General features: G+C 51.6%; 1 protein-coding gene across 10 annotated transcripts in view; it reads left to right on the forward strand.

Moving 5' to 3' along the window:
- Nucleotides 1-11,288, forward strand: part of DNAI1 (dynein axonemal intermediate chain 1) — a 59,594-nt gene extending 48,306 nt beyond the window's left edge. For 2 of the 10 annotated variants that reach the window (XM_008998529.3, XM_008998534.3), the window contains 7 exons: nucleotides 2,529-2,618; nucleotides 2,752-2,839; nucleotides 3,508-3,587; nucleotides 4,916-5,064; nucleotides 5,145-5,268; nucleotides 7,795-7,980; nucleotides 10,971-11,288. In XM_008998529.3, coding sequence (XP_008996777.1) covers nucleotides 2,529-2,618; nucleotides 2,752-2,839; nucleotides 3,508-3,587; nucleotides 4,916-5,064; nucleotides 5,145-5,268; nucleotides 7,795-7,980; nucleotides 10,971-11,069 — 816 coding nt within the window. In that variant the 3' untranslated portion in view covers nucleotides 11,070-11,288. The remainder of the gene's footprint in view (nucleotides 1-2,528; nucleotides 2,619-2,751; nucleotides 2,840-3,507; nucleotides 3,588-4,915; nucleotides 5,065-5,144; nucleotides 5,269-7,794; nucleotides 7,981-10,970) is intronic. The other 8 variants (XM_002743033.4, XM_054257159.2, XM_054257163.2 and 5 more) reach the window with 8 other exon arrangements.
- Nucleotides 11,289-11,321: the final 33 nt, after the last annotated feature.

An 11,321-nucleotide genomic window follows, 5' to 3' on the forward strand; every position in this document is an offset into this window, starting at 1 on the left:
GCAGAAGCCCAATGTATTAAAAAGATGAGAGTGGTACTCTGGCAGGACCAGATTGCTTGAGGGTCCCCTATTATCATTTCCTCTACCTCCTGACCATAGTTTGGAAATTACTGCCCACCCATCAGAGAGTTTGGGGCAGAGGAGTAACATGGCCATATTTGTCTCTTGGATAGATCCTATGACTGCAGCATGAGCATTTTTGAAGCCTGAGCTAGGGCAGGGGCAGTGGAGACAGAAATGAGAAGACAGGGTCGAGAGCTGGTGGGTTAGTAAAATCAATAGAAGGAAATAATTGATTAGATATGGGGAAATGGAAGAATTGATGCTGCCTGGGTTTGAGGTGCTTAGTAGGCCATCCATAGAAGTGAGAAATGGCAGAAGAAAAACAGGTTTGACCAGAAATTAATACAAGAAACCCAAGGGACACCCAGAGGGAGGTGTCCTCCAGGCAGTCAGCTATATGAGCCTGGAGCTTGAAGGAGAGCCAGGCTGCTGAATGAGATGTCAGAGACATCAGTGTCTAAGTCCCACGTAATGGGACTGTGTCAGAGATACTTGGGGGAGGCCAGAGAGGTTGTGTTAGATCTCAAATGCCAGGCTGAGGCAGAAGGAGTTTGTTCTGTTGGCAGTAGTGAGCCACGGAAGGTTTTGGAGCCAAGGAGAGGACTGTCTGTTCTAAGAAGATTGGGCTTCTGTCCCACAGCACAGGCTTCTTCTCCAGGGAGCCTGCCTGAATAGCCAGCTCTGTGCAAGCCCTACAGTGAAGCTTCAACCAGCAACACTGTGTGTGTGCGTGAGTGCGCATGTGGATGCACATGCTGGTGCAGTTCTGGGGAAGGAAGCAGGAAGGATGTATGAGCAAGAGACTAGGGTCAAGTAGGTCTGCCTTAATCAAATAAGGAAGAAGGGAATATCAGTTAAGCAGGCTCCAGCTCCTCCCTACCACCTGGTCCCTGGGAATTCATTCATTCTCTTAACCTCACTGACCACCCTCCCTCTTTTGCTTTATTCCTACTGGCCGACCTCCACCCCAGGAGCAGTTGTGTGACTCGAGAACACACACATACACAGTCACTTGCAAATACACACACACCACCCCCCACTGGGCATCAGGCTGCTAAGTGGGGTGTGAAATACAATTTCCATGCAGTGCTGGCGTCTGCTCATTAAACACTTCCCTTTGCAGCTCCCTAGCGCCTCTTACAGCCTGGCCTTTGACACCCCCTGTCCCTTCCCCTCTTTAAAAGGACCACCTTTACACAGAACGGGAAGTGGTCTCAATATTAGGGCTGGCTCTGACTTATACTTCACAGGCTCTGTGGTGCTCTCTAGTCCAGTGAAAGTGCAAAACAGCCAGCTGCCTGGACAGGACAAGACAGGACTCAGCCCCTCCCCGTAGCTCCAATCCATCAGGCCTCAGGCTGGCTGGGGAGAAACAACCTTTTCTCCACTTCAGTCCCCAACAACCCTGGTGACAGCTGCAGTTATAGGCAGCAGGCAGTGGCACTGGGTTCTTGACCTCCCTCACTGGTCCTCTGCTTGTGACAGGGGGAGGGGACAGGATGGTGGTCCCAGCATGGGCGGTCTGGAGGGAGTTAGAGAATGGAAAACTCTGGGCACCCAGCCCCACCCCAGCTCTCCGGGACATGGCTTGGCCAGGCCTCCACATCTGGCAACAGAAACTTGAGTCTCAAGCGTGTCATCTTCATAAGACAACAGCTCTGTCTCCAAAACACTTTCCCATATGTTTGCTTCCAGCCCTGAGAAGATGGGTGGGGCAGGATAATTAACCCCGATTTGCAGATGAATAAACAGCTCAAATCTGGGACTGGGAGCAAAGTTATGAGAGCAGGAGTTAGTAGCAAAGGAAAGGTGGGAACAGAGGAGACGCTTCCTAGAGAAAGGCCAACCTTGGAAGAGGTGGGCAGAAGACTCAGGGCCTGCTCCTCTCCAGCCCTGACAAGCAAGCAGGGAAAGGCCCCTGCAGAACCTTGGCACCTAGATTCCTAGGATAATGGTATTAATGAGGACATTAGCTATCATTTATTGAACACTTAATATGTGCAATGTTCTGACATAAGGGCTTCACATATATAATTTATTTCTCATGACAAACCTATGCTATTATGACTCCTGTTTTATAAACAGGAAACTGGTTGATGGGCCCTGTTCTTTCCAGGTCATGTTTATTTATGTAAGGTGGTTGAACCCGTAGCCACTTCCTTCTCCTGGCAATGGGGCTCCTGGAACCCAACCCAGGGAGGGATTGGGTACCTCCACTGCCAACCCAGTAAATTAAGGCAATGCTTTGACTGGCATCATTCCCCCAGGATGGTTAAGGAGAAAGGAATGAGAGACAGAGATGGATGGAAGGAGGGAGAGAGGACCAATCATGGGATTCTGGGAATAATGGGCTCCCAGAACTCGCTTCTGAGCCTCAGATGGGTGACTGGGGAGCCCTGCTCTGCCCACAGACCTAACTCAACACCCTAGCAGGGTCCCAGAGCTCATGTTTTGGGATGTTTCAGGTCAAATGGCAGAAGGATGACATGGACCAAAACCTTAACTTCTTCTCTGTGTCATCTGATGGCAGGATTGTGTCTTGGACTCTCGTGAAGGTGCCTGTTTCCCAGAGAGGGTCATACGGGGGTGAGTGGGGAGGCAGGGAGCTAAATGGCAAAGGGCAGCCCCCAGCCCTGCTGATCCAGCCCAACCCACCTGCCCTCCACCCACATCTGTCTGTGACTACAGAGCGAGCTGGTCCACATAGATGTCATCAAGCTGAAGGTGGAAGGCAGCACCACAGAAGTTCCTGAGGGATTGCAGCTGCACACAGTGGGTAGGAGCCCCAGCCCCCTCACTTCCAGGCCTGTCCAGGTCATTCAGGCCCAGTGAGGGTCAGTGACAGTGGTCCTTCCCCTGACTGAGCATTCTGTCCACAACCTGTGCCAGAGCCCAACAGGACGTAATAGGAAGGCCTGGCCCTGTCTGCTGAGCCCTTGGCTGTGTGTAGAGCCTCCCTGTTTATACAGCTTCCAACCCTGTGTTTGCAGACCCTGTTCCTGTTTATGCAGATCAGGTGCTGTTATGCAGATCCAGCCCTGTTTATGCAGATCAGGCCCCTGTTTACCTAGATCCTGTCCCTGTTTACTCAATTCCTACCCTGTTTATGCAGACTATATCCCTGTTGGCACAAACCCTGTCCCTGTTTACCCTGACCCTGACCCTGTTTAACTCAGTCCCTTCCTTGTTAACCCAGGTCCCCATTCCTGTCTGCAGAATCCCTGGCTGTTTGCAGAATCCTAACTGCCTGGGACAAGCAGGCCAGAGGGCTGGTTTCTGTTTGCCTGGCCTGGTCCCAGCTCTTACAGGGGCCCATGTTCAGTCTGTCCTGTGCTGAGTCCTACACTGAGAGTGCCTGGGCTGAGCTCCTCTGCTGAGGACAGGAGGCACTGGGAGCCTCCCTCTCAGAACTGGGCTAAGCCTGCTCCTCCCTCTTCTCCCAAGGTTGTGGCACTGCCTTTGACTTCCACAAAGAAATTGACTACCTGTTCCTAGTGGGCACAGAGGAGGGAAAAATCTACAAGGTGAGGCCGCCCTGTGCCAGCTCCTTACAGGGCCACTTAGACCTGAGCAGCTGGGAGCTTAGAGTTCTCAACAGATCCTATTTTGATGAATTTTAGTTCCCATCAATTCTAGAAGGCCTCTTGAGGGAAGAGAATGTATTTCTTGACCTGCTTTGGGTGGCAGGAATAAGGGCTAATGCAGGAAAGGGGATGGAGAATCTAGAGGGTGGCTTTAGCCCAGCCCCGCATCTTTTCCTCCAGGTCCTCCCTCCCTTCCTAGGAGTTGAGGTAGAAGTGGGAACTCTAGTTGGGGGAGTTAGAACATTTTGGGAAAACTTCCTGGAGGAGATTTGTACTTGAGTTGAGCTTTGAAGGCCAGAATTATCTCTGAATACTGGCTACATCCCAGCCAACAGGATGGAACCTCATGGTCAGTTTCTACAAGGTCTCAGTGGTAGTAGGTGAACATCCTTCTGAACCTCCATCCATCCAGAAATAGCTCTGCTGCAAGCTTTTCTTAGGCTCAGAGACTCAGAATGTTAATTACAGGCAGCCTCTCAGGAGCCCCTGAGGCCCAGCCGGAGCTGGTCTGAATGCAAAAGAAGTCCCCACCCCCTCTTCAACCCCCCACTGGCAGCCCAAGAGAGGCAGGAGTAATGAGAGACTACTCAGTCACACTGTCTCCTGGAGGGAAGGAGAGAGGGGCATGCTGGTCAGGGCAAGAAACAGAATAGGAAATCTGGAGATCCAAGTTGGCTCTGGCTCTGCACCTGCTCTTGCCTGGACAAGGTGGGATGTTTATCACTGTTGCAAGGATGATGTCTGGGCTGCAGGTGGACCCAGGGCTCTGTCTGTCCATAGGCCCTGGCCTGGAAGTTGGCCAGACCACACCTTCCCCCCAGGCCTGATACATGTTCTGCCCTCTATTAAGGAGAGAAGGCCTTTTCTGCCTGACCTGGAATCCTGGCCAGGTGATCCCAGCATGGGGGGGTCTGGAGGGAGCTAGAGAATGGAAAACTCTGGATACCCAGCCCCACCCCAGCTCTCCAGGACATGGCTTGGCTAGGCCTTCACATCTGGAGCACTGGGCAGACTACAGGCCTTTCCTTCATCCTGCGGGAAGGTTCCCCTGCCTGTCCTGAATCCTCAGACCCTCAAGCCCTTCCTTTCCCCCTGGGTGTGCTGAGGGTGGGAGGAGCAGCCAGGAGGTTGGCCCCAGTTCAGCTGGGATGCAATGTGGGGTAAGGACAGGAGTGGAGGTTAAGGCTCAGATCCTCCAGGGTCCCAGAAGAGTGGTGGCTGCTGACCTTTCTATCACTTCTGACTCCTGTCCCCTCCTCCCCTACCAGTGCTCTAAATCCTACTCCAGCCAATTCCTCGATACCTATGATGCCCATAACATGGCAGTGGACGCTGTGTCCTGGAACCCATACCACACCAAGGTCTTCATGTCCTGCAGCTCCGACTGGACAGTGAAGATCTGGGACCATACCATCAAGTGAGGGGCCTGTTCCTGGCTCTGCCCTGGGAGAGGGCTCTTCCCCCAGGCTGTGGCACTATGAGCTCTCTGTGCCATAGTCTTTCCACCCTCCACCACTGCAGGACCCCGATGTTCATCTATGACCTGAACTCAGCCGTGGGCGATGTGGCCTGGGCACCATACTCTTCTACTGTGTTCACAGCTGTCACCACAGATGGGAAGGTGAGTGGCATTGTCCTGACCTCCTTACTGAGTCCCTACTAGAGATCAGGTGCAGTATTTCAGAGCCTTCCTGACGGAGAGCCCATTCCATGCTGAGGTCAGGAAAGAGAAGGTAGGACACAAGGACTGTGTTTTTTAAAGGGGCAAGCCATCCAGGGCCCAGCCAAAGGAGGACTCATTCATCCCATGAGACCTCAAGGAGGAAATGGGGCTGTTCACCTTGGAGGAGAAAGTGCTGTGGGGAATGAGATGCCATAAAACAGTTATTTCCTCTGCTCTGTGGTGGGGAGCTAGAGGTGGGCAGGGCTCAGCTCCATGTAGGGAGTAATGTATGAGCCAGAGTTGATCAGTGACTCGGTATCTGTAAGGTAGTGAAGTCTCCATCCCTGGAAGTGTGCAAGCTGATTCTGAGGGGTGGAGTGGGAGGGGCTAGTCAACACTGAGAATTGGTGAGAGCTCAGAAATAAACATCTTGTGAGCACATTGTTGGATGCAAACGTGTTTTCCCTGTGAACTTTGATATAAATTGAGGAGCACTGGCTGCCCCAAGGAAACAATGCAGTGATGAGGGCATCATCCTAAAGTCTGTCAGTCATCTATTCCGGGAACGGATGGCTACTCAGGGCCAGTGATGGTGCCCAGCTCCAGGCTGGACCTTGGTGACTTAGATACCAGCTCTTGTGGAGCTTATGTTCTAATGAAGGGAAAGATACAAAAAGCAACAAAACTCCCAGTATGAAGTGCTAGGCAGAGAATTATTAATAAAAGATTGTGATATGTAAACATAAATGTTTATGGCAGCATTACCCATAACAGTCAGAGTGGCAACAACCCTGTGTCCATCAACTGCTGAATGGATAAATGAAATATAGTGTCTCCTTGGGGATTATTAGTCAGCAAAAACTAGGAATGAAGTACTGGTCCCTGCTACCACATGGAGGAACCCTGACAACATTTGTAGTGTAAAAAGCCAATCACAAAAGACCACATACTATATAATTCCATTTATAGAATACATCCAAAACAAGCAAATGTGTAGAGATGGAAAGTCAGTTTGTGTGGCCTAGGGCAGCGAAAATGTTGTAAAATCTGTTGTGGCAAAGGTAAAATCTGTTGTGCATAGCTGTGAATATACTAAAACCAATAATGTTATACTTTAAATGAGTGAATTTTATAGTATGTGAATTATATCTCAATAAAGCTGTTTTATTAAAAAGAGAAAGAGGTTCACAGAGACCAAGCAATGAAAAAGAAAAAAAGAAAAACAGAGAAAAAAGAAAAGGACTGGGTGGTCTCTTGGATGCAGTAGTCAGGAAAGGCTTCTTTGAAGAGGTGACACTCATGCTGAGAGCTGACTGGCAAGGAGGCATGTAGAGATGGGGCAGGGGAGCAGGCCACCTTGAGGGAGCAGCTGGAGCAGACGCCCTGAGGTGGGAACGAGCCTTGGGTTTAAGGAACAGGAAGGCAAGTGTGGCTGGAGTCTAGTAAGCAAGGGGCAAGAACATGAGGTGAGAGTGGGGAGGTGGGCTAGAGTGAGGGATCTGGATTTTATTTATAGTGCCAAGGGAGTCTGTGCGAGGATTTTAAGTGTTTTAAAGGTAAGCCTGCTTCTCTCTGGAGGATGGATTGTAGCAAGGCAAGAGTGGAAGTGGGGAGACCAGTTAAGAGGCTGGCAGAGTTGTCCAGAGTTGATAGCGGTTTGGTCTTAGGGTGTGGTGAAGGTAACACCCAACATTGATTGACCACTCATATGTCAAGCACTGTCTTTGCACTTCATATATATTAACTGGTGTAAACCCTGGCTCTGCCACTTACTAGCAAGTTAGCCTCTAAGAGCCTCTAACTCCTCGGTTTTAAATGAAGATAGCAGAACCACCTTACAGAGTGATTGTGAAGAGCATAATGAGGCGATGCAATTATGTGATGCGCTTGCTCAGAGTCTAGTACCTAGTAAGTGCTCAACAAATGGTAGCTGCTATTTTTCTTTTCTTTTCTTTTTTTTTGAGACAGGATCTCACTCTGTCACTCAGGCTAGGGTACAGTGGCTCCATCTTGGCTCACTATAACCTCCCCGGTTCAAGTGATTCTTCCACCTCAGCCTCCCTAGTAGCTGGGAATACAGGCATGCGCCACCAAGCCCAGCTAATTTTTTGTATTTTTGGTAGATACAGGGTTTCACCATGTTGGCCAGCCTGGTCTTGAACTCCTGACCTCAAGTGATCCACCCACCTCAGCCTCCCAAAGTGCTGGGTTTACAGACGTGAGCTACCATGCCCAGCCTATAGCTGCTATTATTGTTAATTCTGTATAGATTTAAAAGTTCTCCTAAACTTTTTTATACTCACTCTTTCAACCATAGGAAAAACATAAACAGAGACACAAAATTTCCCCTCCCTCCACCTCCTCTCCAGTATGCTAGCCATTAGCCTTCTATAGTCTTTCCCCAGAAAGTCCAGGGGCTGATTCCTCTGAGGTGGAAGACAGGCCCCATTACCCCAGAGTGTGCCGACACCAACCTCTCCACAGGCCCACGTGTTTGACTTGGCCATCAACAAGTACGAGGCCATCTGCAACCAGCCTGTGGTGGCCAAAAAGAAGAACAAGATCACTCACGTGCAGTTCAATCCCATCCACCCCATCATCATTGTGGGCGATGACCGTGGGCACATCATCTGCCTCAAGCTCTCGCCCAATTTGCGCAAGATGCCAAAGGTACAGGCTCCAGGACTTTGGGCTGCTGCAAGAGCTAAAGTCTCTAGGAGGGTGGGGATGACAGAAGTGAGGAGCCAGGGTGACACCCCAGTTTCTGGCTTGGGAGAGCCAAGGTCAGGATGGTGTCATTGCCTGAATGAGGCTCACGGGAGAAGAAGCAGGTTTGTGAGAAAATAGCAGTTTGACATGCTGCATTTGAGTTACCTGTGGGGTCCCAGGGGACTCTCCCAGGTGGAGACATCCAGTGAGCAGGTGGATCTGAAGCCTGCGGAGGCAAATGTGGGGCTATCATTGATTTCTTTCCAGTATGAGTGTTGTGGGTCACCCAGGCAAGGGCCTCGGGGCTAAGCCACTGCCTCATTGGCTGGGTTTTCATAGGGTTTCAGCTCCAATAGTCCCTGAGCTGGGAGCTGTGGGTGTACATAGAGAGGAAGGAAATGAGCCTTGAGGAGGGTAACTAGGGCAGCAGCTATGCAGTCCTCCTTCTCAGCTCTGGTTCCTGTTTCTAGGATCTCCAATGATCAGGAGACCCTGCCCAGAGCCCCGGGCCCCCAATTACAGGGTCTGGAGCCCAGAACGATGATCTTAAAGTCTAGACCTGAGTCCACATTCAGACTTATGAACCCAGACTTTGCAGCCCAGATCTTAGAATCCTGAGCCCAAGAACCCAGAGCCCAGTCCTGCTCATTTGTATGCTAGGAGTAGAGATGGCTCTTTACTTTCTGCCAGGTTCTGGGCCAGGATCAGGACTGGGCCAGCTTGCCCTGATGACTGTCCCTCCTGACAATTTGAGGTATTTACTGCAGTTTGAGGCACTGGCAGGGGTCTGTGTCTTTCAACTACTGACTTCCCAGAACTGTGCTCCTACCAAGGAAGGGACTGCTGCACCATCCCTCTGGTGCTGGCTTGGTCTATTCCTCACCATGGCCAGGGAGGCAAGACCTGGGAGTGTGGCTAGGCCTGTAATTGTAGCCAGCTGGGGGAGGGGGTGGACTTGGCTATAAATACTCAAAAGGCTGCTAAGCGCCTGCAGCTGTGGCCCAGAGGCTGCGGTGGGCTTGAAGGGAGGGAGGGAGTCTGGCATGGTCTGAATCTCTGCTGAGCCCAGCTAGTTGGCCTCAAGGAGCAGGAAGGAGACAGCACAATTTGTGGAGCAGATAAAATCTGTTCCTAATTTTCTGAGGAAAGAGACCCAGGTTGAAGTTGGCAGAGTTGGACAACCCTCTAGGAGGGATGGTGGTCATTCTTTGGGGGAGGGTTATGGCCATGACACCATGAGGGTGGTAGACATGGGTGAGAGCCTGCCCTGCCCACTCTGATCCAGGGAGGTAAGGATCTCCCAGTTTCAGTTCCCTTCAGAGAAGGGTCAGTCATGGCTGGGAGAGCCAAGCTCTGCATCTTTGGGGACCTACGTCTCTGAGGACCTGAGCAGGGACAGCTAGGGGCTGTTGGGTGCTTGAGTGGATTAAAGGCTCCTGTGAAATTTCCATCTGACCCAATCAGCCAAGTGCTTCATGCAAAATGAAATCCTCTGGGCATCCCTACTGCCCTTCCTGTGTGAACTGCAGGCTCCCTGCCCTTTCCAAAGGGCTTCCCCACTGAGGCCTGGACTACCCTGCCCAGGGAGCTCCCATGATGGGTGTCCAGAGCCCAACCTGTCAAAGGCCAAGGACTGTCTTTCCCTAACTATAGGATAGGTGGGAAATGGAAGCTTGGAAAGGCAAAGGACTTGCCCAAAGTCATATAGAGTTAATGACAAAGCTGGAACTAAAACCAGGTCCCCTAACTCCCAGAGGATGGGGTGAAGCCAAGAAGAGAACCCAAGCTTAATTCAGAAAGGAGAGTGGGGAGAGAGAGAAAAAGAGCTTTTTGTCCTCTGCCTGGAGAGAGTAGAGGTGAGCTGGGTAGTGGCAAAAAGGCACTGGGCTGCAAGGGGATGGGGAGAAGATTTGGGAGCAGGTACAGGGTCACACCAGGGGGAAATCTAAGCTCCACATGGTGTCAGCAGCCAGAAAGGAGCTAGGGAGGGGCCTACTGGCCCTGCACTCACCCTCACATCTCCTTTACAACCCTGACCAGACCAAGGCAAGGCTGGGGTAGGTGTCAGTGAGCAGTGGACACAGGTGGCTAAGAGGATGGGGGCCAAGGAGCAGAGAGAAGGCATGAAATGGGGAAATGACAGCTGCCCAGCCTGCTGCAGCATAGCCCTCAGCCCACTGCCTGGACAGTAGGGAGGGTGGGACTGGTGTTGGTTTGCCAAGGAGTTCACTGGACCTGTGGGTGACATACACTCCAGTGTCCAGCTTACAATGGAAGGATTAGAGTGCTTTGCAGGTGGGGTGAGGGGTCATAAACTCAGTATCTGGTCTTTTGAGGGACAGCCTCAGCCAACGACACCTGGAGTCATATGGATTATTCCCTCTGCTCTTATGAGTCTCTTGACACCCTCCCCAACCCTGGGTATGTCTGACACAGCAGGCCTGGCCCCAAATGGCACCCACTGCCAACCTGACCTGAAGGCATCATGTGAGAGGACTAGGTGGGGGCCCCTGAGACTCTGTCCACAGCCCCTCCCTCCCCAAACACATACCCATTAGCTCCTGGATTGGACTCAGCCAGGGACCTTGCCATGGTAAGGATGGTGCCAGCAGTCAGCCCCCTGCCTTCAAAGAGTTGGATCTCCCTGGCTTGGAACACTGTTGCTCTGAGGGTCAGGGGATGGATGCCTTCTCCCACTCCTGCCAGCGTCAAGACCCCATGTCCATCTGAGGTTCAAGCCAGAGCTGGACTCCTTTTTGCAAGCTGTCAGCCAAGCCCCTTTGCCACCTAACCCGAGTTGGGGAGAGAGGAGGCAGGGATCCAGAATTTACTGGGCAGGGGAGGGGTAGGGCACAGCTGGATAGGCTGGGCAGAGGAGTAGTGCTGGGACCCAGAGAGAGGTAGCCCACCTGTCACCATTCCTCCCCCATGTATGCTTTCCCTCTCCCCAGGAAAAGAAGGGGCAGGAGGTGCAGAAGGGTCCAGCTGTGGAGATTGCAAAACTGGACAAACTGCTGAACCTGGTGAGGGAAGTGAAAACCAAGACCTGAGGGCCCAGCCTCAATCTCATCACTTGAATCCAGTACTCATAGTGCTTGACCCTGGTACCCAGCCCAGCCTTAGCACCTAGCATGTGACCCCACCCCTGATCAGGTCCCAGCATCTGCCCTTCTTATTCTGTTCCTTTAGGTCCTAGCACCTCACCCCAGGACTTGGCCTTCAACCATTACCCCTCTAACTTTGCACAAATAAACCTGTCTGGAAACCCACCCCAACACCTTTAATTTTGCTACCACGGGGCC

This window comes from Callithrix jacchus, chromosome 1, assembly GCF_049354715.1.
Source record: "Callithrix jacchus isolate 240 chromosome 1, calJac240_pri, whole genome shotgun sequence".
In the NCBI taxonomy this organism is placed as follows: Eukaryota; Metazoa; Chordata; class Mammalia; order Primates; family Cebidae; genus Callithrix; species Callithrix jacchus.